At 45.1% G+C, this 26,117-nt stretch overlaps 1 protein-coding gene and 1 long non-coding RNA gene across 4 annotated transcripts in view; one reads left to right on the forward strand and one right to left on the reverse strand.

Annotated features, from left to right (window-relative positions):
• shox (SHOX homeobox) overlaps positions 1-12,347 on the reverse strand; it is a 33,194-nt gene extending 20,847 nt beyond the window's left edge. Inside the window, exons 1-2 of one of the 2 annotated variants that reach the window (XM_062975326.1) lie at positions 11,492-12,347; positions 5,754-5,962 (exon numbers count right to left, since the gene is read on the reverse strand). In XM_062975326.1, the coding sequence (XP_062831396.1) occupies positions 5,754-5,962; positions 11,492-11,825 (543 nt within the window). In that variant the 5' untranslated portion in view covers positions 11,826-12,347. The remainder of the gene's footprint in view (positions 1-5,753; positions 5,963-11,491) is intronic. The other variant, XM_062975327.1, reaches the window with a different exon arrangement.
• Positions 11,561-25,845, forward strand: LOC103278319 (uncharacterized). 2 transcript variants are annotated; one of them, XR_505954.2, is made up of 4 exons: positions 11,561-11,684; positions 12,436-12,609; positions 12,738-13,054; positions 24,720-25,845. It is a non-coding gene; the product is annotated as an uncharacterized LOC103278319 (long non-coding RNA). The 2 variants fall into 2 exon arrangements; XR_010004304.1 differs by having other exon boundaries at positions 11,573-11,684; positions 12,505-12,609.
• The last annotated feature ends 272 nt before the right edge of the window (positions 25,846-26,117 follow it).

Here is a 26,117-nt window from a genome sequence, read left to right on the forward strand (position 1 = left end):
TTTACATAACAAGATAATACGCCAATATTATTTTAATTATTGATGTATTAATTATTAATTAATTAATATTAATATTTAATTAATAATAATATTACTATTATTAATTAAATTGATCTGTACTTCGGAATAATATTGTCATCAGTATCACTTCGTGCTCGAAATATAGCTGAGGAACGAGTCCTCTAAGTGACGATCGTCAGTATAGTTTGAGTCTCAGGCCAGAACAGAGTTGGGATCTCCGCTCAGTCCTGGAAACTCAGTGAGTGACCTTGGGCAAGTCACACTCTCTCAGCCTCAGAGTAAAACAAGGCAAACCCACTCTGAACAAACCTTGATGACAGATTCCCCTTCGGCTTTCCATCAACGGAAAATAAATTGAAGGCACCCCACAACAAACAATCTCATCCAGTGTAAAGTCAAAGTTCCTATGAAGATGCATCATCACCCTTGAGCTCAATTTGCCTTCTCGCGAAGATTGCAACTTTAATGATATTATTTCCCCATTTTGTCAATTACGAATTGTGCGGGAGGAAGTGGCATTGGAAAAACACAAATTGAGATGCTCCCTCGATAAGGGCTAACTTGTGGGCCCATCTACACTGGAATGCAGTTTAAAGCTGCATTATATGGCAGAGCAGATGATGCCCAAAACTGACTAGGCAGTTATAACTTGGCTTTTTTACTTCATCAGGAATAATTCCATAATAATCACACCACGATCCCATCTACATTGCCATATGATGCAGTTTCAAACTACTTTATATGGCGATGTGGACGGGGCCCACTATCCACCCAGAGACCATTTATTGATCTGGATTCTTCTCAAGAGATAAAGGAGAAAGACAGCCCTTTGACAACCTTTTGGGGGAATTCCAGACATGAATCAATCAGGGCCAGCTAACACCTCCCAATAAAGGATTCCCTCAGGTAGGAATCAGCCAGACCTTGAAGCTGAAAGGCTATTCAATGCTAATCAAGGCGGCCAATTGCAACATTTACACATGACTCAAACAGAGAAGCGTTCTTTCTCCCTCCCTGGACCTTCCACAGATATATAAACCCCTCTTGCCTAGTTTCCAACAAACCTCACAACCTCTGAGGATGCCTGCCATAGATGTGGGCGAAACGTCAGGAGAGAATGCTTCTGGAACATGGCCATACAGCCCGGAAAACTCACATCAACCCAGTGATTCCGGCCATGAAAGCCTTCGACAACATATATTATTATTCTATTTGTGCTCGCTTTCCTCTCTTCATGGAGAACCAAAGGGGCTAATTATCTGGTGTGGGCAGGGCGTAGCTAATCCGCGTTAAAAACTGGCCCACAGAGCAATGGAGGGCTTTTTCTTCCAGCCCGGTTTTGGGAGCCAGATGATGGCAAAGGGTTGGGTTCTCCTTCCCTTGAAAAGCCGGGAGGGAAGAAGGCGAAGGCGAGGAGGAAAAGCAAGTGAAGTGATGAACGATCCGGCGCCGGGAGGCGTCATAAATCAGGCCGGGTGTGATTCCCGATCAATTCCAAGTAGTCATGAATATGCTAAGTAAAGCGCGGGACAGTGTTTTAGACAGTTATTTCTTCATTAAGGATCACTCCGCGATTTCCTTCGCCAAGGCTCTAATCTGATTTCCTTTTGATTTCCATTAGAGACAGTGAATAATGACATTTAATTTAGCCCTGCGCCCATAAAACCCAAAGATATTTGCTGGTAATTGAATTACTGCCGGCTCCTCACTGTGGTCTCATAACTTTCAATTATAACCCTGACAGCTGGGCGATATGAGTTGCCGGTACAACACTAAAAATAAAAGGTTAATAAGGAGTCGCTACCGGAGGAGCGCCAATTTATTTACAGCGCGTTTCCACGCTAAATTGAAACAGGATCCTTTAACAACAAGGGACAGGCGCCCCCGACGCGGATCACCGGGCCGTTCGCAGGGAATTGCAGTCACTCTGGGGTGTGCCCCCTCCCCCCCAAAAAAACACCCCTATTCTCTCTCATTACTCTTTTACCAAAAATTTAAAAAACTGAACCAACTTCTATTTGGTTAATTTCAAATACTTTTCTCCTCTCAAAACGATTTTATCCATTCCCTCTGTTCCTTTCAGGAGGAAGGAAGGAAGGAAGGAAGGAAGGAAGGAAGGAAGGAAGGAAGGAAGGAAGGAAGGAAGGAAGGAAGGAAGGAAGGAAGGAAGGAAGGGGGTTAATACACACACACACACACACAAACACACACACACACACACACACATACACACACTGTTGGAGTTGCCAATAGGATGGAAAGAGATATTTCCAATCCGGCAAAGGCTCAAAACGCCCTTGTGACCTGAAATATTTTACTAAGGTGATGGGCTCATTTGGTAAATAAACCTTTTTGGGGGGGGGAAAGGGGAGTTCAATTACAAATGAATTGTTTTAATAGAAATTGTACAAGTAAAATCTAATCGATTTTTGGATCGTATGATTTTAATATTTATATCAGGATGTTTTTCATGCTTTGTCTTAGTGTTTAAATGTTGTTTGTGCTTTATGTTTAATGATTTTAATGAATTTAATTTATAGTTCTATGTTAGAGTTTAGTTATTATGTATTTTTCTATTATATGTATGTTGGCATTGAATTTTTGCCATTAATATATTGTAAGCCGCCTTGAGTCCACCCAGGGGTGAGAAAGACTATAAATATAATATAATATATATGTATGTGTGTGCTGGCCAGTGTGATATATATAAATATAATACAATATATATATATATATATATATATATATATATATATATATATATGTATATGTATATGTATATATGTATATATATATCCTATAAATATATTACACTGGCCAATACACATTTTGGTGCCTGGAATGTTTGGCCGATAAGGTATAATTGACCTGCCGATTCCAAAACCTGCATCAGCTCTAGTTTTTGAATTCCAGAACATATATGCCATCTATCAATCGCCATTTGCTCGCCCATTGAAAATCATGATAACCATATCTAAGAAACTAGAGTGGATGCAGTCTATCCACTGCCATTTTCTGAATCAACGCCCCAAATAACCCCAGGAATAGGGGTTTCCAAGGGAGAAAATTGTGAAATTATTAGTAGAATACACACACACATGTAATTTGTATCTTAGACATACATACATATGGGTGCATGTATATGGTCTTGTTGATTTTAATGCATAGTTATATGTTTATTCTTTAGATATATGATTTGGTTTTACATTTATTTTTGGCATTGAAATTTGCATTATTATATTGTAAACCGCTCTGAGTCCCTAGTAAATAAATTAATAAATATGCTCTATCATGGCTCTGGCAAGAATGTGACAGAGCCTCACTGAGCAAAATACTATAAAAGTTGGCATCGCCTTCAGCCAAAGTTTAATCTCTGCATTCATTTGTCTCGGGAGACTCCATCAGCCTTGAGCCTAGGGCCCCTTCCACACATCTGAATAAAACCCCACATTATCTGCTTTGAACTAGGATATATGGCAGTGTGGACTCAGATAACCCAGTTCAAAGCCGATATTGTGGGATGTTCTGCCTTGATTATTCTGGGATATAGGGCGGTGTGGAAGGGCCCCGGGAGGAAAGCGGTAGAAACTCTTCCCTCCAGCTCGGAATACTCCTTTGCTGCCCCTATCTCTCCTTTCCAGGAGCAGCCAGTCCTTGGAAATGAATATAGTTAATGAGAATGAAAACTCTTTGGAAAGTGCGGGCTTTTCTATGCATTTTGTGAAAAGCTTCCTACGTAGATGTAAATGATAGGTTTCTAAAGGGGTGAGGCCTATTCCCAGACTTCCTGAACATCCAAATCTAGTCCCCAAGGAAGGCAGAGACGTGTGGAAAAATAATTCCACTGAAACGGGGGGAGGGGCATTAAAATCAAACACTGGAGGAGTTATTTCTCAGCATGTCTGGTCCTTTCCACATAGCTGAACAAAATCCCACATTATCTGCTTTGAACTGGAATATATGGCAGTGTGGACTCAGATAACCCAGTTCAAAGCAGATATTGTGGGATTTTCTGCCTTGATATTCTGGGTTATATGGCTGCGTAGCAGGGCCCTCTCTCTCCCTCCACAGAAAAACCAATAGAATTGAAGCGCGATTCATTACGGTTGTGTGTTTTGGGGAGGGGGTTGTTCCCGCGATAACTCAAGCAGAAAGCGCCTTTAAACGGGTCTTGATCGTTTTCACGTGTCTTTGACCCTGAAGTCAGCCTCCACAGGTTGATCTCATTAAATCCCGCTTTTGGCCTCGCATCTGTTTCAAGGGATCGATGCTACGACCCACGCAGTCAAAAATAATAAAATAAAAACGCCACCCCTTTCAAGCTGGGTTTAGAGCTTTTACAGGGCAAAACTACAGACTTTCTCTTTTATTGGTGCAGATCTTGATTCTTTTAAGAAAAAGCACTTTTCGTTTGACAAGAACCCACTCTTTTCCCAGGGGCACAGATTCCCCAGCTGAATGCAAAGAATCCCGAGATGTTCGGGCGGATTTAGAGACATTATATTTATATATATTTTAAAGAGAGGTCGGGGCTGGGGAGAGAGGCGCAGATGGGGCCCTATGAATTCATACCCTTGTTATGCAAGTCAAATGGAGGCACGTTTTCCCTCCTGGCTCCGGATAATCCAGTCCCAAAGCGCCCAACGGGCCTCGCTTTCCCTCCCTAAAAATAGGGACAGAAGGAGGAAGGGAGGCAGGAAAGGAAGCCAAAGGGCTGTGTTGGATTTTTAATATTTTAGTGGCCGGCGAAAGTGTCGACCAAGGATACGTTTACACTGGAGAAGGAATGCAGTTTGACCCTACTGCCAAGGAGTTAGTTGTAGTTTTACAAAGTCTGTAGCCTTCTCCGCCAGAGTCTTGGAACCAAATGCTTTCATGGCCGGAATCACTGGGTTGCTGTGAATTTTCCCGGCTGTATGGCCATGTTCCACAAGCATTTCCCCCCGACGTTTCGCCTGCATCTATGGCAGGCATCCTCAGAGGTTGTGAAGTCTGTTGGAAACTAGACAAATAGGGTCTATATAGCTGTGGAATGTCTAGGGTGGGAGAAAGAACGCTTGTCTGTTTGAGGCAGACGTGAATGTTTCAATTGGCCACCTTAATTAACATTGAATAGCCTTGCAGCTTCAAGATCTGGCTGTTTACTGCCTGGGGGATCTTTTGTTGGAAAATGTTAGCTGGCCCTGATTATTTCTTGTCTGGAATTCCCGTTTTCTGTGTGTTGTTCCTTATTTACTGTCCTGATTTTAGAAGGTTTTTAAAATACTGGTAACCAGATTGTGTTCATTTTCCTGGTTTCCTCCTTTCTGTTGAAATTATCCACATGCTTGTGGATTTCAGTGGCTTCTCTGTGTAGTCTCCCATGGTGGTGGTTAGAGTAGTCCATCATTTCTGTGTTCTCAAATAATATGCTGTGTCCAGGTTGGTTCATCAGGTGCTCTGCTAACCTTCTCCGCCAAAGATTCTTGGAAACCTAAAGACCCCATAGCAGTGAGCCATTTAAAACATTTAAAAGAGGATCAGACTGCATTCATTCTACAGTGTAGATGCACCTAAAGAGGACGCTTGGAACATCCCATGTAAAGTGAAAGTTGGAAGGGGCGTGAAAGGCAGTGCGCAGCCCCAAGGCTCAGGGTTTCTGCCTCTCCCCGCGAGCACGCGTGTCCTGGCGCCCCAAGCGGCGTGGGCGAGACACGCGTGCCCGTGTGCGTGTGTGTGCCCCCGAGGCTTACCTGGACCCTGGCTTCGGAGAGGCCCAGCCGCTGGCTCAGTTCCTCCCGCATGAAGGCGTCCGGGTAGTGCGTCTCGTCGAACAGTCTCTCCAGCTCGTTCAGCTGCTCCAGCGTGAAATTGGTTCGGCTTCGCCTCTGCTTCAGTTTGGTCTGGCCGTCCTCGTCCTCCGACTTCACCTCTTCCCGCTTGTCTTTGCACTCATAGATCCCTGAGGGTTGGAGGCGAGAGAGGAAGACGCGTCAAGACAGGGCATTTCGGCCCCGGAGCCCCTTTCCTTTCCTCCCCTTCCCAGGGGCCCATCGGGGGCTCTTTCCGACAGAAGAGGACGCGGCTCTCGTTCGGCACCAGCCCAGTTCCCTCTTCCCGCGCTAGAGAAGCCCCATTCTCTGGTCAGGCTTTCCAGTGGGCGTCATGGGGTAGATTTCTGCCTCCTTCTCTTTTAGGCCCCACTAGCCAAGAAAACTGTCGCCCAGGCCAGGAAGGATAGCCTGGGTTGAATTGGCAAAAGCCTCCCCAGAAGCCCAACAAGACTTGCTTTCACTCAAACCAAGAAGAGGGACCATGATGGGGAAATAAAGTTAAACGTATGATATGAAAGCCACAATGCCAGCTAGTTGCCTCCCTCGTTTATTGCCTCCAGAAACCTTTTTGGAGTAATCAATAAAAGCAAAAAGGGGGACAGTTCTTCCCCATCCCTTTACTTATTAGTGTATTACAGCATATAGTTATGTACTATAGTATTGTACTATAGTACATATTGGTTACTAACATATAGCAAGTATTGAGAACACTTTATAGTGCAATAGCTTTGGTCACATATTTATACCATTTATAAGATAACATTGACTACAAACATTTAATGTGTATATAATACTGGCTATGAATGTCTAATAAGTATTGGTGCTTGTAATAGTACAGTATAAATTAGTAATGTATATTGTAATATTGATTACAAGTGCTGCTAAGTATTGATGGAAGCCTATGGTACAGAATTGACTGTATTGGCTGCTACTGTCTTGTAAGTATTGGTACTCGTTGATAGTATAGTATTGGCTATCCAAATATAAATAGCATTCTACTGATGTCTAGCAGGTATTAGTTTTAGTACAGTACTGGCTAGCAATATATAAATAGTCTACTACTAATGAGTCCCCTTCAGGAGAGAAAAAGCAAGACAACAACAACAATAATAATAATGTCCAGTAAGTATTGGTATTATTTCAGTATAGTATTTGTTAACAATATATAAACAGTATATGACTAATGTCTAGTAAGTACTGGTGCTAGTTTCAGTACAGCATTGGTTAGCAATATATAAATAGTATACTACTAATGTCTAGTAAGTATTAGTATTACTTTTAGTACAGTACTAACTAGCAATATATATATATATATATATAGAGAGAGAGAGAGAGAGAGAGAGAGAGAGAGAGAGAGAGAGAGAGAGAGAGAGAGAGTATACTACTAACGAGTCTCTTTCAGGAGAGAAAAAGCAGGGTAATAATAATAACAATAACGATAATGATGATGATGATGATGATGATGATGATGATAATAATAATAATAATAATAATAATAATAATAATAATAATAATGATAATAATGTGTAGTCCGTATTGGTATTAGTTTCAGTATAGCATTTGCTAGCAATATATAAACATTATATTAGTAACAGTATCTTGTAAGTATTGATATTAGTTTTATTACAGTATTGACTAGCAATATATATTACACTACTAACGTCTAGTAAGTATTGGTATTACTTTTAGTGTAGTATTGACAAGCAATATATAAACAGTATACTACTAATGTCATTGACACTAGTTTATAGTATAGTATTGGCTAGTACTGTATTACTGGCTATTTCTACCACTAATTCTAATTCATTCTACTGTCGACAGCAGCCTAGATACTAGAGACACCAGAGTCTATCTGATCTAGGAGACGAAACAGCTTGGCCCCACCGCTGCCCCCAACAGCAGACCCTCTGAGGCGAAGGCTTCACGCTTTGGGGCAAGGGGGGGGAAACACACTTCCAAAGTAAAGGAAGGTGGAGAAATCCTTTCGAGGGATGGGGCAAGGCGCCTCAGTCTAGAAGAAGTATTTTTATTTTTATTTTTATTTTTGCAAACCCAAGCAAAGGATTCCCTCTCGCCCACTCTGATTCTGGGCAAAAAGTCCTACTAAGTTCATTAGGACCGGTTCCTCCCGAATTTTTTTTTTGACATGTAGAATATCGGTCCTGGGATATTTTATTGGCTTGTGACAGTAAGTGAAGGATTGTGTCCCGTGGGATTTTGGCGCTTCCTTTAACCTCAATAGGTATTTTTTGGGAAGGAAATAGGGTGAATTTCAGGGCGGCGTTTGTGCCGGGGATCGGGACCCCTCTTCCCGCGTCCCAGCACAGTCGCTTCCAAATGTTGTTCCCAAAGCAATAAGGTTTTCCTTCCAAGCGATAGATAGATAGATAGATAGATAGATAGATAGATAGATAGATAGGAAAACCCTATTGATTTGGGAGCAACATTTGGAAGCGACTGTGCTGGGAAGCGGGAAGAGGGGTCAATTTGTATATATGTGAAGGTTCAGGGTCGGGGCATTTGATTCCACTGAAGAAGCATGAAAAGCCAATGCACTTAAAGTCGCAGCCCAAACCTCGGCAGAAAAACACGAAGACGAGAGAGAGAGAGAGAGAGAGAGAGAGAGAGAGAGATGTCTTCATAGATTGCCTGGCGACTTCTACAAATGCGGTTAGGAAATACTGCCCTGCGAAAACCTATCTTCAGGACGGCAGTGAGATTATGCGGGCAAAGATGGGTCAAAGAATGCAAGGGGCTCCTCACAATATCTGTTCGCCATTTGCACGGATTTATAAAGCAGGATTTCCTCCTCTCCTCCCTCCATAAACATTGGGATAATTGCCCCTCTCACAACTCTTTAGAACTGTATTGTCTGATTTTCTCCGTTGGAGAGAATATTGGGTTGCTGTGAGTTTTCCGGGCGTATGGCCATGTTCCATTATCTCCCGGAAAACTCAAAACAATCCAGTGATTCCGACCATGAAAGCCTTCGACAACACGGAGAAAATGTTCTTTGGCATTCACTATATTTCGCCTATAACGCGAGAAGTCTGTGGGAAACGGAGGGAGCGGTTGTATGCGATCTCCCACAGCCACACTTTGAGCCGAGTGCAGGAAATACACTTTTAAAATGCCCTTAGCATAGATAGATCTGACTAGTAAATATATTATATCCAAATATTATTTCCTCAAAGAAAAAACACGGGTAGAGAAATTAATACTGCGTGCATTTTAAGCACTCCTTGGTTTTCTCTTACTGAAGAGGAAAATACAATGTTTGAAATAGAATGATTCAATTAGAATGATTTAAGTGAACCTGGAGGGAGGGCAAGTAAATAAAATACAAAACAGGACGTTGGAGGAATTCAGAGGCCATTTTATGAAGGCCTTTTCAAAAAACACGACCCGAATCTGTTTTGGTTCTCAAAGGAAGGATGTCCTAATAACGTCCCCGATATTGATCTTTTTTGGCGTCATCATTATTTCAGAATACAAATGAGAACCGAGAGGGAGAAGAAAAGATGAAGTGTTTTTGAAACGGCCTTCTTGAAAGCATCCCTCCATTGGCACGCCGGTCCTTCATCCTTGAGTCTAAAAGATCCTTACAGTTCATCCCACCAGTTCAACCCCAAGGGGACCAAACCCCTCCAAATGGTCCAAAGGGGCTTCCTGAACTTTCTATCCTCCCTCTTTCGCCTTTTTTGGCTAGTAAAAACAGGGTGTATCCATCGAAAAGCGGGGAGAAAAAGTGGGCATCCAGCAGCTTGTGAGCTAGAAGGAAACAACTGGGATGAGACGCTCACAGAGGAAGGGAGAAAGAGAGGGGCTCCACTGAAAACCGTGGGGACTTCTTCCGCTTTTTCTGTTTCTCAGGCCTCCGAGGCATTTCCTCTGAAGTCTCAGAGCTAAAGCCAGGGCGAGCAGAGATGTGATCCAGACCTTCCTCCATCCCTGCCTCTCTTCCCATGTAAATGTAACCCAGGGTGCCTCTTCATTTGCACTGACCCTAGAATACCTCTGAGAAAAAGCCCTGGAAACTTGTGAAGGGGGAGTAAGAATGGGGAACAAGAGGGAAGTTTGGGCTTCCCCATTCTTCATCTCGAAATCCAGAAGCATCTAACAGCGGCCGCCTCTCTTTCCTTCTCTCTTTATTAACCGACTCTACGACAGTCCCAACCTTCCCTATCAGAAAACTGAGAAGGAGAAGTGAAGGGAAGTTTGGACTTTCAAGTTCTTCCTGCCAAAGTCCAATAGAGTTGTAAGCATGAATCTTTGATACGGTGCACAGTTGTTGTCTTTTTTTTATAAACTGACCCGACTGCCTCTACGAAGCCCCGTCCCTATTCGAAAGGAAAGCTGGGGAGGGGAGAAAAAGAAGGAAAGGTTGGTTTGCTGTGAGTTTTCCGGGCTGTATGGCTATGTTCCGGCATCATTCTTTCCTGACCTTTCGCCCACATCTATGGCAGGCATCTTCAAAGGTTGTGATGTTTGTTGGAAACTAGGCAAGTGGGCTTTATATATCTGTGGAAGGTCCAGGGTGGGAGAAAAGACTCTTGTCTGTTTGAGGCAGGCGTGGATGTTGCAACTGGCCACCTTGATTAGCATTAAATGGCCTTGCAACTTCAAGGTCTGGCTACTTAATACCTGGGAGAATTGATTGATTCAATCAGGGCCAGCTAGCACCTCCCAACAAAGGATTCTCCCAGGCAGGAAGCAGCTAGGCTTCGAAACTGAAAGGCTATTCAGTGCTAATCAAGGTGGCCAGTTGCAACATTCACACCTGCCTCAAACAGACAAGAGTTATTTCTCCCACCCTGGACATATTACACACACATATATATACCCGATTAAACTAGTTTCCAACAGACCTCACAATCTCTAAGGATGCCTGCTATAGATGCAGGCAAAACGTCAGGAAAGAATGCTTCTGGAACATGGCCACACAGCCCGGAAAACTCAAAGCATCGAAGTGATTCCGGCCATGAAAGCCTTCGACAACACATCCAGGGGCCCTTCCACACAGCCCTATATCCCAGAACATCAAGGCAGAAAATCCCACATTATCTGAGTGTGGACTCTGATAACCCAGTTCAAAGCAGATATTGTGGGATTTTCGGCCTTGATATTCTGGGATATAGGGCTGTGTGGAAGGGCCCCAACAGAGTCGTGAGCGTGAATCTTTGACGCGGGGCACAGTTGTTGTCTCTTTTTAAAGGACTGCCCCAACTGCCTCTAGGAAGCGCCATCCCTATCCGTAAAGGAAAGCTGGGGAGGGGAGAAAAAGAAGGAAAGGTTGGCTTCCTCGTGCTTCCTGCCAAGGGAGACATCAACCTCTAACGCGGCGTGCCCTTGTTTCGCTCTCTGTTTTTGTGAACTGACTAAGAATGCCTCTAAGAAGCCCCCTCCTTGTCCGGAAGGGGGAAGGGAGAGGAGGGGAGCGGCAGCCTGTTTCCAGTTCCTCCAGTCGCCTTTTCTTCCTCTGGACAAAGTTGGGGACAGAAACCTCTACCGCGGGAGCAGAGTTGTTTCCTGTCCTGACCAAGACTCCCCCTAAGAAGCCCCGTCCCTCTCCGAGAGGGTCCTGAGAAGCCGGGGAGGGGGCGGACAGGGAAGGCAGGAGGGAGGGCTTCCCTTGGCCTCGAGTCCGCCCTGCTTACCTTCGGCGCCCCGGGCGGCGTGCCCGAAGTCCTTGAGCTTGCTGCTGCTGTCCTTGTCACCCTCGGGCTGCTCCTTGAAGAGGTGGACGGGGCACCCTCCGCCGCCTCCTCCTTCGGCCAGTTCCTGCAGGCTCCCGGCCTCCGCGGGGCCCAGCTCCCGGGACCGCGCCAGGCCTCCCTCCAAAACTTCCCGGTACGTGATGCTCTCCTTCTTGTGGCCGCTGCCTCCCCCTCCTCCTCCTCCTCCTCCTATTCCTCCTCCTCCTCCTCCTCCGGCGCCCTCCTTGCTCTTCTGGTCAAACGATTTGGACACAAACGCCGTCAGTTCCTCCATGGCGGCGGTGGGGAAGAAGAAGAAGCAGCAGACGCGGGAGAAGCCCCGGAGCCCCGGAGGGAAAGGCAGCCGCGCGCTCGCCTCCTCTTCCTCCTCTTCCTCCTCCTCTTCCTCCTCGGAGTCTGCCTTTGGCCCAAGCGTTGCCCTCGCTCCGGAGGTCTATTAAGCCGGGACGGGGGCGGGGGAGGCGGGGAAGGGGGTTTAACGCGCGTCGGCGGGGCTGAGCGTGCGGACACGCCTCTCCGAGACGCCCTCGGTGGCGGGAAGCGAGGGAGCGGCTGCCCTGGTTGCCTGGCTGCCTGCCTGCCTTTGGATGAGCGAGACCCCCTCGTACTTATACGCCGCGCCTCCCCTCCTGCTCCGCCGCCCCCTCCGGCAATTAGGGCCCCGGCTCTCTTCCTCCTCCTCCTCGACGACGCCACCGAAGAGCGCCCTGCCCCGCGCGTTTCCTCACGCGTGGCCTTGATCCGGGTTTCGGGGCGCCCAAGAGCCCCGCCAGGCAGGGAGAGAGGGACAAATAGGGGGGAAGAAGAGAGGAAGGGAAGTCCAATGAAATGCTTCCCCCTCCCCTTCCCCTTCCCTCCCCCTATCCCTCGCTCTCCCACAACAGGTATCTCCCCCCCCTCTCTCTTTCTCTCTTTCTCCCCGTCTCTCTGTTTTCCTGTCAATGGCTTGCAAGGACCCAATGGACGGCCGATGAAGGAGAAGAAGCCTTGCCGAACCGATCCTGACCCGGGAAGGACAGGAAAGACGCACAGAGTCTGGTTGTTCAATAAAAACAAAGGTAAACTCTGGCCGAGGAGTCTTCCTTGGGGTTGGAGGGGTTTTCCTTCGCGGGGTTTGTTTGGCCTGCTATTGTGCGTGTGAACAGAATAGGGCTCCTGTCTCCTCGCCTCTTTCCTCATTCCATAGGACCTGGAAGAGGACACAAACTTGGCCGGGCCCCGGAGGTCCACTTCCCAGGCCCCACGCCCTGCCTCCCATTGGGACCCCAGAGCGGTCTGCTCCGGAGAAGGCCCCCGGGGTTTGAATGGGGCTTGCTCCGAGGGAAGGGGAGGCTGGGCGGGCTTTCGGGGCCTCCCACGACCTGCTTCCTCTTCTTCGTCTCTGATGTCGCCTGAAGACACGCGGGAAAGGAAGGCCAGATGCGTCTCTTTCTCTGGTCCTTCCATCGATCCCATCGATTTCTACCGACCTGCCCCGAGGGCTTGTCAGAGTGGGAACTAACGGTAGGAATGAATAGCCTTGCCTGTAATCAGAGCCGGAAGCTTTTGTATTATTGCGGTGATTATTATTATTCTTTAAATAGTGTTATCTAAATATTATTGTATTCATAATATCATTAAATTTTAATGGTATTATTTTGATATTATTATTGCACATTGTCTTATATATTCATTATTATTTTTATTACATATTTATTTCCGTGATTATTAGTATTATTTAAATACTATTACTTAAATATTATTGTATTAAAAATATTATTACATTTTATTATTATTTCACATTTTCTTGTTTATTCATTATGTATTTTTATGAAATATTTATTACTGTGATTATTCTTATTAAATAATATTATTTAAAAATTATTTTATTAATAATATTATTGAATTTTAATATTATTTTAATATTATTATTACACATTTTCGTATAAATTAATTATGTATTTTATAAAATATTTATTACTGTGATTATTACATATATTACTTAAATGTTATTTTATTAATAATATTATTAAATTTTAATAATATTATTTTAGTATTATAATTACATATACATATATTATGCATTTTAATATATATGTATTACTGTGATTATTGTTATTATGTAACTAGTAATCCCAAAATATTATTGTATTAATATTATTAAATTTAACATTATTTCAATATTTTTATTGCACATTTTAATATATTCATTATGTATTTTTATTCAATATTTACTACGGTGACTATTATTATTATTGACAAATTATTACTTAAATGATATTTTATTATCACAATATTATTAAAACGTAATACTATTACTTTAATATTATAATTATATATTTGTATTTATATATTATGTATTTTATATATTATGTATTATGTATTTTAACCCACATATATTATTGTGATTATTATTATTATTTAAATATTAAATTAAATTCGTGTTACACATTTTATGATAGTGTGTATATATGTGTGTGTGTGTGTATATATATATACCATAAAATGTGTAACACTAATATTATAATAGTATCAGTATAATTTTAATTTTTCAAAATTGCACCTTGCCAGGCTGAAGTTCTTTCCTCCACTTAAAAGTTGAGCCTAGGGATCTATTCCTCTCACGTGAAGACTGAATCCCTCTTTCCCAAAACACGCGTGGATCCTGTGCTTAGTTTATTTGCTCAGGGATGATTAAGGAGCCTTTGGCTCCCCAAATCGGTGCGCAATCCTCCAGCCTCCTTTATTACCCACCAACAAGCCCCCCCCCCCCTCACGGTTCCCCGATTTCCAGGCGAAACATTCCCCCCCCCCCCGCGCGCGCTCTTTTAGTGACTCGGAGCCCTTTAAATCCGCGGCGTTTCCCTCCCCGAAACGCGTTAAGATTCCATTGCCGGCAGCAGGATGTTTCCACTCGGGTCCTTGGGCGCTCTTCTTTGCATATATTTGCGCAAATGCCAGAGAGAGAGAGACAGAAGCGTTGACGCTTCCCTCCTGTGAGTGTGTGTATGTGTTGGGGATAGAAACGATCGTATCCTAAATCTCGGCAGGTTTTAGCAGTCCGGGGAGTTGTAACAAATAATAAAGGGATCCAAAGGGGTGTCTGGCCCAATCGGAGGCCTCCAAAGGCGAGATTCCCACGTTTTAAAGCCTCGCAGAACCAAAGGGGAGAGTGAATGCTCTCCAGCGGAAGAAGGGATTTATGCATGGACGCCGCCTCCTCCTTCCCATTGTGAGTCTATTCTTGTTTGGAATAAGGAACCTGTGTTGTCGAAGGCTTTCATGGCCGGAATCACTGGGTTGCTGTGAGTTTTCCGGCCTGTACGTCCATACATCAAGGAAAACGCTGACCGCTTAAGGAAGCTGATGAAGAAACACAACATACAAACTATCTACAGACGCTCTAAGAAAATCCAACAAATGCTGTGTCCAGCGAAGGACAAAAGGGATCCTCTCACCTCTGCAGGAGTCTACGGTATCCCATGCAGCTGTGGACAAGTCTACTTGGGGACCACCAAATGCAGCAGCATTGCCCAGACACGAATCAAGGAACATGAAAGGCCCTGCAGATTAACTCAACCAGAGAAGTCAGCCAGAGCAGAGCACTCCATGAACCAACCTGGACACAGCATATTTGAGAACACAGAAATGCTGGACCACTCTCACAACCACCATGTCAGGCTATACAGAGAAGCCACTGAAATCCACAACCATATGGACAATTTCAACAAAAATAAGGAACGTGAACACAATCTGGCTACCAGTATTAATAAACTCCAAAATCAGGACAGTAAATAAAGAAAAACAAGGGAATTCCAGATAAGACACAATCAGGGCCAGCTAACACTTCCCAACAAAGAATTCCCCTAAGGCGAAATCAGTAAGGCCTTGAAGCTGCGAGGCTTTTCAATGCTAATCAAGGTGGCCAATTGCAACATTCACACCTGCCTCCAACAGACAGGACTTCTTTCTCCCGCCCTGGACCTTCCACAGATATATAAACCCCACTTGCCTAGTTTCCAACAGACCTCCCAACCTCTGAGGATGCAAGCCATAGATGTGGGCGAAACATCAGGAGAAAATGCTTCTGAAACATGGCCATACAGCCTGGGAAACTCACAGCAATCCAGTGATTCCCGCCATGAAAGTCTTCGACAACACAAGGAATGTTTTTGTTTGTTTGTTACAGTCGAGTCCCCTCTTCATCCAGTCAAACCGCCATGCTATTATCAACCTCCAGTAGTCTGTTATTTGCCCCGAAACGGTGGCCTCATCGACACTGCCTTAAGATGTCGTTTCAAACTGCATTATATGGCGGTGTAGATGGGGCCTGAGTTTCCATGAGCCTAAGAAGTCTTACTCCAAGGATGTATCAGCACTGCAGAATTAATACAGTCTGACACCACTTTAACTGCCAGGGTTCCATGCAATGGAATCCTGGGAGAAGGGCCCAGCCCTCCCTTGGCAAACTACCACTCCCGTGATGCCAGAGCACTGTCCCAGGGCAGCTCAAGATGCATTCATGCTGAAGTGTAGATGCGCCCCAAGTCTTAACAGATGGCCGAAACAGGGCCCCGTCTTCCCTCTTCTTCTCCCCCTTCCGGTTTCCAATTCCAAAGGCTGTTTTCAATTAATCGACTGCAACCTCCACCCTCCGCCGAGGGAGAGGAAACAATTAATAAAAAGCGCCTTTCTAAAAGTGGAGATCCATTCCGGCGTGAATTATCTGGAGGAAGACGGAAGGGGGGAAGATGACGCGTTTGATCTTGGCGCAGCCCAGAGGAGCCTTGGGCACGTTGGAGGGGAGGGCTGTCTCCCCAGTTTCTCCTGCCCCCCCCCAAAAAAATCCCCGAGCTCCCCTGGGACAGTGCTGAGGCCCCCTCAGAGGACAGAGAAGGGCCCCTGCTCTTTGTATGTCCCCCCCAAATGCCCATGAGGCAATGAAATAATCCTGGAAATCCGAGATCCCTATTAAAAACTCCGGGGGGCACTGCGCCTGCTGTTCCTGCTGCTGTTCCTGCTCTGAGAGGAACCAGAAACTGCAGAAGAGTAAGAAACTACTCAATATCCGGCCCTCGCCTTCTTATACATGGGACTATATACATATATGCACACACTGGGCCTTTAATATCCACTGGGATTTGCTTCCAACCTGTCCCCGTCTCCCCACTGAATACTCAAATCCATGCATGCCCATTATATACAATAGTGTACCCTATATAAAATGGCAAAATCGTGGTTTGGATTTTTTAAAATATATATATTTTTTCAAGCTGTGGATTGTTGGGGAATCTGAGCTGTTAGGCTCAAAAAAATAACCCTCAGTTGCGGTGATTCCACCATAAATATAGCAGAGTACCAGAAGTAAACTTCACAACCAGTAGAAACTTAGTGTGGTGAGCTAGGATAAGTTTCCCTTCCTCAGGATGGTTTAGGATGGCAGAATCAGACCTTTAGATTCAAACATATTTATTGCAGTAAAAGAAATACATTCTTGATAGAAAAGGTCTACTTACTAAATCTCATCTTCTAAGAAAGGTAAAAGGTAAAAGGTCCAAAAGGTCCTTGCAGTTACATTTTGCCTAGCAGTCATGGCTGGAAGAGGGGATTGTTGGGTTTCATCCCTGGATTGCACAAGTCTCTTGTGCAGTCCAGGAATGAAACCCAACATGGATACAGAATCCCTGGATACGAAGGTCTGACTATTAGAAATAGCACCCTTGCTTTTTGGTGGAGAGGATGAGGAAGAAGGCGTACTTCTTCTTCTTCTTCTTCTTCTTCTTCTTCTTCTTATTATTATTATTATTATTATTATTATTATTATTATTATACAAATACAATTCTTGTGATTTTCTCCAGTGATTCTTTCATCTTCAGAAGCTGGTGGTTACCCAGAAAGGGACTTATTCACAGTTCGATCTTTCCCCTCCCTTTAAAAAAAAACCCCACTCTAGTCCTGTAAGAGTGATCTGGGGGCATCTACACTAATGAAGACAGTTTGGCACTACTTTAATTGCCATGGCACCATGCTATGGAATCATGGGAGTTGTAGTTTTACAAGGTTTTAGCCTTCTCTGTCAAAGAGTGCTGGTGCCTCACTCAATCCCAACTCCCAGGATCCCATGGCATTGAGCCATGACATCGAAAGTGGGATCACATTTTTTAGTAGATAGATACACCTTCTGCTGATTCAGGAGGGGTTACTTCTGATTAGAAATTTTCCATTCAACTCAAGAAATCCTACTGGACTGAAAGCAAGGAGAGGCCCCAAAGGGAATCTTAAGGTTCCTAAAGGACAGCTAGTAGTCCCCCTATGGTTTAGTGGAGCATTGAGCACATTTGGGTGAAAAGTAAGGCTTTGTCCTTGAATTAGGAATGCAAACAATTGCTGATCCAAAGCATCCCAGCAGAAGAGCCTCTGGAAACACCTACCAGGTAGCCAGCCCCCAATCAGAGAGCAGGAAAATATTTTTAAACAAATATTCCACGACCTTCAAATTTTATTGAGTAGTTTCAACTTCCTTCTTTTGATATCCATATCCAATAAAGAGCAATTACCCCTACTTTTGTTTTTCTCCTTTGCTTAGTTTTGCTTCCTCTGGAGAAAGGCACCAGAAAAAGAAGGGATGACGGCCAATTTGAGCAACTCACCAAGGGGAAATGGGGTTACTTTTCATATATTTGCTTACACAGAGAGAGAGAGAGAGTTCCCCCTACCTTTCTTTTGCCACATCAAAGGACAAAGGTCACCAGGTGGACAGTGATACCTCAAGTGACAACATCTTACCAATAGCAGCCTTCCTGCAGAATGAGCCCCAGGTTTTGCACCTCTAGGTACACAGGCCCAGGGTTTTTCTTTCTTTTCCTTCGTGTTCTGGTTTGAGTGCTGGACATACCCACTGGGAGGGTCATGCTCCCTCAACCACAGGGGAAGGCAAGAGAAAAAAACTTCTAAATAAACACAAGGGAAAGGAAATAATGTGAAAAGGGGTTGTAGAGAACAGCCAGAGGCTGCATTAGAACAGGGGTAGATGACCTGATTAAAGTACTTGATATCTAGTTTGTTTGATTTTCAGTTAATTCTCACTAGTGGTTTGAAATTAGTAGTAGAAATTAGTTTAATTCCCAATTCTTGGTAGATTAGAATGCTTGAATAAGAAGGAAGGAGAATCCTACTAATGCTAATAACAGTAGCAAAGTTGGGTTGCTGTGAGGTTTCTGGGCTGTATGTCCATGTTCTAGAAGCATTCCCTCCTGGTGTTTCACCAACATCTATGGCAGGCATCCTCAAAGGTAGTGATGTATGTATATTGGAAACTAGTCAAGTGTGGTGTATATATCTGTGGAATATCCAGGGTGAGAGAAAGAACTCTTGTCTGTTTGAGGCAAATGTGAATCGTGTATTTGATCATCTTGATTAGCATTGAATAGCCTTGCAGCCTCAAAGCTTAGCTGCTTCTGGAACATGGCCATACAGCCCAGAAAACTCACAGCAACCCAGTGATTTCCACCATGAAAGCCTTCAACAACAAATAGCAAAGTTATTTGCTGATGGTTTAGAGATGCCAGAAGACCAAGGTTGAAATTACTGCTTGGCTATGGGAACCCACTGGGTGACCTTGAAAGAGCCACACTCTCTCAGCCTCAGAAGACGCCAACAGCAAACTAATCTAGCCAAGCAGACCTTGGTGATAGCTTTGCCTGAGGGTATCTTTATATGAAAAAGAACTTGAAAGAACACCACACGCAAGGAGTAACGTAGCAAAGGTTTGACTGTGTTTTCTTGCTAGATCGCTGAGCCAGTCAACAGGAGAATTATTTGATCGTTTTCTAATATCTCAATCCCCATCTACACTGCATTTTGATAATGCAGTTTAATTTCAGTGGAGGCCATTATATGAGTCAGTGCACGTAAAATAGATTGGGAGATTTGTTGGGTCTCATCCCTGAACTGCACAAGTGTCTTGTATCATCAGGTTTCCAGTCCTCAATGAGTAGCTAGTCTAGAGACATGGTCAAGCTGAGGGATTCCTTTCCCCACATTCCTAGGCATGTTTTTCCCAAAAGGGCTTTGTCTTTCCTCTTCCTGCTTGCTACCGTCTCCACCCCCCTTTTGATGATGTAGCAACTGAATTCTCGGAGGCATCTTCCTTTTAAGTTTTATTGCCCTGGGCTGGCCATGTGGCCATTCGCCATTGTCTTCTGCCTTTTCTTTCTATTTTTGAGAATGCACATTTTGCCTCTCTCTAGGCAAAATGTAACTGCGTGGCCTTTTTACCTTTTGCCTTTCTTAGAAGATGAGATTTAGTAAGCTAGTTAGTTCTAATACCTTTCCTATCAGTAATGTATTTCTTTTACTTCAATAAATGTTTTTCAACCTAACTCTGCAATCCTAAACCATCCTAAAGAATGGAAGCTTATCCTAGCTGACTCCAGGGAAGTTTCTGCTGGTTATGAAGTTTACTTCTGGTACTCTGCTGTATTTGTGGTGGAATCACACCAACGGAAGGTTATTTTGAGTCTAACAGCTCAGATTCCCCAACAAGATTGCTTTTATATGGCAGCTTAGATGGGGCCTCAAGAAGCAGCTGATCGAATTATTATCAGGATCACTCCATTGTTTTCTGGAGAGATCATTAACTGCAACCCTAGACCTCTTCGCCCCTGTGTGGAATGGAGGTCGCAATGATCTGAGGCTGGATCTGAGGCTGGAGGTGTAGACTCCCAGCTTTGAACTGGATTGTGTGAGTTTGCACTGACAGATAATCTGGGATCAGATCTTGGGATATAGGGCAGTGCAGATCCCACCTCCATTGGCTCTAGGACCTAAAAGGTAAGACTGAGGACTAAAAGATAGGACTAATATTCTCCTTCAAAAGAGAAGTGCAGATCCGGAGGTCGGGTGGTGCCCTATAGCCAGCCCCCATCCCTGGGCAGAGAGCAGAGGAGCCTTCCCGCCCCCTTTGCTGGAGCCTGCGGGCCTTGGCCTCTCTGGGGGCTGGGAGCGGGGCCAGGAACAGAGGCGGGCTGTGCCCTCCCGGCCCTCCTGGCAGGCCCGAGGGGGACCTCCCTCCCCATAGAAGGGCCCTACTGAGCGCCAGGCGGGGAAGCAAAACCGCTCCCATCTATTTCCCCTTGACAGGTTTACGAGCGTCCCGTGGCAAACATAGGTTCGCCTATTTGCAACACAAATTAGGGTTCCTTCTCCAGGAGGCGGGGATGAATCGGGCCATGGAAGGAGGCGAAGGGGCGGGGGAGGATTTGCCAGGAAGGAGAAGAACAAGGGCAAAGGACCGCCGTCCAAGAGGCGAGATTGGGGCGCTTTGCCTTGCCAGGGTCAGGTCCAAAGCCCAGGAAGGAAAGTCGTATCATGGGGGAGATGCGTCGGGACCCTTCCCGGGGACTCCTTGGCGAAGCGCATGCCTTCTCTCGGCCTCGGCCCATTCCGGGAAGGAGCCTCGCCGTGGTGCCCACACAGGGAGAGAGGCACGGAGGAGGAGGCCCGGCTGTGCCAACTGTTAACGACTTCGCGGGCCCAAGGAGGCCGAGGCAATGAAAGGGGAGAAGGGCAGGCTTCCCAAGCCCCTGTTGCAACCCTGTTCCCCCTGAAACCCGAACCGAGCGGAGCTGGAGAGCCCACCTCGCACGACCCCATCCCTTGCCCTATCCCTTTCCGCTTGATGTTGAGCGGAATGAAGGTCGAGGGCCACCCAGCTTTGGCAAAACAGTACAGAGGTCGCACGCCATAATCACGCCACTCACCCTCTCCTTCCACACCAAGCGTGGAGTTAGTGAAACCCAGAGAAAACACACGCACACATACTCCGGCCGTACTATAGGGGAAGTCATTTCACCTACCTATCGGAAGTGTTTCCCTCCCCCTTCCCCTTCCCCTTCCTCCTCCTCCTCTTCTTCCTTATCCTTATCATTAATATCCCTCTTTTCTCCCCACATGAACTCAAGGCAGCTAACAAATACACAGTTAAAACACTTAATTTAAAACAAAAATACTTTGCTTGATCCAGAATAGACCCCGGCTTTAAAGAATAAGGGTTGACAACTTGCCTTTCTTCTTGCTCTTTAGCCCGGCGAAGAGTGCTCTGATAGCAATTCCAAACGGATTTACAGAAACCTATGAATGAACTAGGTGCACTTCCACACAGCCATATAACCCAGAATATCAAGGCAGAAAATCCCACAATATCTGCTTTAACTGGGTTATCAGAATCCACACTGCCATATAGTTTATATGGCTGTGTGAAAGGGCCCTAGAACAACAATAACAATTCACAAAGTGGCACTATATAGGAGCTGCCCAATAGTCCCATGCCGTGTAAGGCTGTGAGCATTGGACTAGTGCTCTGGACACCAGGACTCGTAATTCCTAATTGGCCCTGGAAACTCACAAGTTGACCTTGAGCAAATCACACTGTCTCAGCCTCAGAGGAAGTCAATGACAAGTTTTTTAAAAAAGAAATCTTTGGATTGGAAGGAAGGAAGGAAGGAAGGAAGGAAGGAAGGAAGGAAGGAAGGAAGGAAGGAAGGAAGGAAGGATGGATCACTGAATATGTGTTGTGGAAGACTTTCATGGCCGGAACCAGTGATTTACGGTGAGTCTTCCGGGCTGTATGGCCATGTTCCAAAACTATTCTCTTCTGACGTTTCGCCCACAACTATGGCAGGCATCCTCAGAGGTTGTGAGGTCTGTTGGAAACTAGGCGTGAGGTTTATATATCTGTGGAAGGTCCAGGGTGTGAGAAAGAACTCTTGTCTGTTGCAATTCATCACCTTGATTAGCACTGAAAAGCCTTGCAGCTTCAAAGCCTGGATGATTCCCTATGGGGGAATCTTTATTTACTGTCCTTTATTTACTACCCTGATTTTAGAATGGACAATTTCAACAGAAAGTAGGCAACCATAAAAATGAAAGAAATCTGGCTACCACTATTTTAAAAAAGTTATTTCTCTCACCCTGGACCTTCCACAGATATATAAACCCTACTTGCATAATTTCCAAAAGACCTCACAACCTCTGAGGATGCCTGGAAAACTCATAGCAACCCAGTGATTCCGGCCATGAAAGCTTTTGGCAACACATTGAGTAATTTGTTTCACTTCCAAAAGCGAGCCTTTCCTAAGAGTTATTCCACCCGAATTTCCTTTCCCATATAAATTGGGCCACGAGAAGAATTCCTACAGACGAGGGAAAAGTCCAACCAATAGGTCAGAGTGTTTTACCCTCAGGAAGCCTCAACTCCGAGCGTCCAACCTCCCCAACGCTTTACTCCAGGTTTGAGCTGCATGATATGGGTCTACACCAGGCATGGGCAAACTTGGGGCCTCCAGCCTACAGGCTGTTACAGTTGTGGGAGTTGAAGTCCAAAACACCTGGAGGGCCCAAGTTTGTCCGGGTCTGGTCTACATTGAGCATAGAATGCCGTCCCAGCCTCTACTTCCGCGTTAAACGCGCTTCTTTCCCGGGTTTCCTTTCTCTCCCCCTGTATAGTCTGTTCCATATTTATAAGCATCGATTGAGAGGATCCAGAGACGTGTTCCCCCCACTCCCATGTTTCCTAGAAGACGATGCGGGACGCGCACACGCACACACCAAGGCGACAACGAAGCCGACGCGCCTCTTTATCGATCCGGGCCATAGGCGCGTCTCCTGCGGAGGAGCTAATAGATTTTAATTCAAATTAGAGGTGGGGAGGCTGGCGTGGGGATCATGAATAGCTGGGATTGATCTGTCCCCCGCCAGCCCGGCAGAAAAGGGAATCAAAGGCGTGATTATGGCGAGGGGGGGGGGTGCCTCGCCCGGTCACGTGGCGCCCCTCCTCCTACCCCCCTCCCCCCATTGAAAGATTTATTTTGGGATCATCCCATGGTCGCCACAGGAGGGGAACACGCGGGGATGAATCAGCTTTTATATCCTGAAAACCCACTGGGAGGTCTTTAACTCACACACAGACACACTCAACCCAGTGGAGTTGTTCTCGCCCATTGCTCTGCTTCCTTCGGCTCTGGCTGGATATTGGCACCCAGGTGTCGAGCTTCAGGGACTCTTTCCCCTTCCCTTCCCAGTCACCTCATATGTGTGTGTGTGTGTCCCCTTGAAAGGGAGCAAGGAGCTGATGTATATTACTGTGTGATCTCACCTTATGTCTGTAGCTGGCTCGACACTGCCACATCATACAGCTTAAATCTGCATGAATATGGTCAGCGTTAACTCATAACGCAGTTTAACTGCACCGAACTGCACTCCATGGCAATGTAAATCTAGCCTATGTCTTTTAACGATTTTTATCATAGACTCTCGGTTAAGCGAAACCCGAGCAACTGAAACTCTCAAGAAACCGGCAAATGTCGGAAGAAATAATACTTTAAATGGGTTGATGTGAGTTTTCCGGGCGGTATGGCCATGTTCCAAAAGTATTCTCTCCTGACGTTTCGCCTGCATCTATGGCAGGCATCCTCAGAGGTTGTGAGGTCTGTTGAAAATTAGGCAAGTGGGCTGTGGAAAGTCCAGTGTGGGAGAAAGAGATCCTGTCTGCCTTAGGCAAGTGTGAAAGGTGTAATTGGCCAGCTTGATTTAGCATTGAATGGCCTTGCAGCTTCAAGGTCTGGCTTCTTCCTGCCTGGGAAATCCTTTGTAGGGAGGTGTCTTGGTTATCTGTGGAAAGTCTAGGGCGGGAGAAAGAACTCTTGTCTGTTTGAGGCAAGATGTAGGTGAAACGTCAGGAGGAATGCTTCTGGAACATGGCCATACCTCCCGGAAAACTCACAGCAACCCAGTGATTCCGGCCATGAAAGCCTTGGACAATACTTCAAATGTTTTTATAATACAGCAAAATTGTGTTACATTATGTTTCTCTGCTGTATTTCAATATTAACAGCAAGTCAATACAGGGTTTATGATACAGTATGGGGTATATTATTGTGCATTTTAAATAGTAAATCTCAAGCAATCAGAAATTACAGTTATCTACCAAACCCTCCTGGGTCCCGGTTAAGTGAGAGTCTAGTATATTTTAACTATGTTGTGTCCCTCCTCGAGCCTTGAGGAGAGGCCGATGACAATTAAAAATGTTGTTGTTATGCGACTGGGTCAGAAACGGAAAACACACACACAAAAAAAAATGCATGCAGGAAGGACATATACTTCTTATTTTCTCCTCCCTTTCTTTTTCAGGAGACAGCCAGCTTCCTGAGGACGTTTGGCATTACTGTAAGTCAGAAACTACAACTTCGCACCAAGAAGAGACTGAGACTGTCGAGGAGTAAAGTAGTTCCCCGGATTGTGTGAAGCTTCGGCATTTCCATTCCCTTTCTATGGGCCCCTTCCACACAGTTGAATAAAATCCCAGATTATCTGCTTTGAACTGGAATATATGGCAATGTGGACTCAGATATCCCAGTTCAAAGCAGATATTGTGGGATTTTCTGCCTCGGTTATATGGCTGCGTGGAAGGGCCCTATGGCGAATAACAAAAAAAACCCCGCATTTTAACTAAACCATGCAAGACTGCCGTCTTAATCCAGCCTCTAGCCTTGCCTGCTCGTTGCTTTGAGCGTGGCTGCATCGCCTGGTGGCGTTTGGCACTTTCCAAGCTCCAGCAAAAACCGAAAGAAGGAGACAAACTCTAACCCTCTTTCCTCTCTTGGCTACAGAAAATTATTTTGCCCGGCCCTGAGAGCATTCAACGATTGATGAATCACTGAGAAGTCGTGCTTAATTGATAATGTTAAACTCCTATAAAACAAAAACAGCTTAGCTTCGTGGAATGGCCTTACCAAGCCTTTCTTTCTCAAACCAGCCCATTCTTCTAATTACCTTCGGGAGATCCAGCGGCTGGAGCAATATTTAGACGAAGAAGGAAGTCGCCTGTATTGTCTCCTTTATTTTTAAACTGATCTTGTGTTTCCAAAAATCCGCAGATTAGTGCCTCTGATAAAGTCATTTTAAGGCTCTTACAAAGTATATCCATTTTATTCCTATGTTTTTGTCTTCTTTTGTAAACAGAGCTTTTAAAGGACTCTGCTGCTAAACCTGCGCCGGACTCCATCCTTGAGGCAGAGGACTTGAAGCCAAGGAAAGGGTGTCCTCAAAGATGTGCAGACGGCTTTCTCCCGACCACAAACCGACCAGGAGGAGGGAGTTTCCAAGGCAGAGCTGGCTGATCCTATCGGAGGCCTGACATCTCTCAGCTCGGTTTTCTATCATTCCTCAAAACCGAGTTGGAGCAACGCTTCCCTTCGGAACCAGTCGTCAATAGAGAAATCCAGGACAGTTTAATAAAAGACTAAAACCATAGAAACTCAGTCGTCTGCATTTTTAAGGAAGAGAAAATACACCAAAAGAGAGAATGGTCCTCCAGAAACTTGAGAGTCTTTCCTCCTCACTTTCTTAGGGGGCGAAAACAGAGGAAACCAATCTAAAAACTGGTCCGAGAAAGGGCTAAGTGAGACTCACAGCCTTAAAAGGCACAAGTATCAAGAACCTAAGCGCCATCCAAACTCTTAGAAATGTCCAAAGATTAAACTTGTCCTCTGACTCAACCTCAGTCCAAGCAGACTTTAAGAATATTGG

The sequence above is a fragment of the Anolis carolinensis genome, chromosome 3, assembly GCF_035594765.1.
Source record: "Anolis carolinensis isolate JA03-04 chromosome 3, rAnoCar3.1.pri, whole genome shotgun sequence".
Taxonomy (NCBI): Eukaryota; Metazoa; Chordata; class Lepidosauria; order Squamata; family Dactyloidae; genus Anolis; species Anolis carolinensis.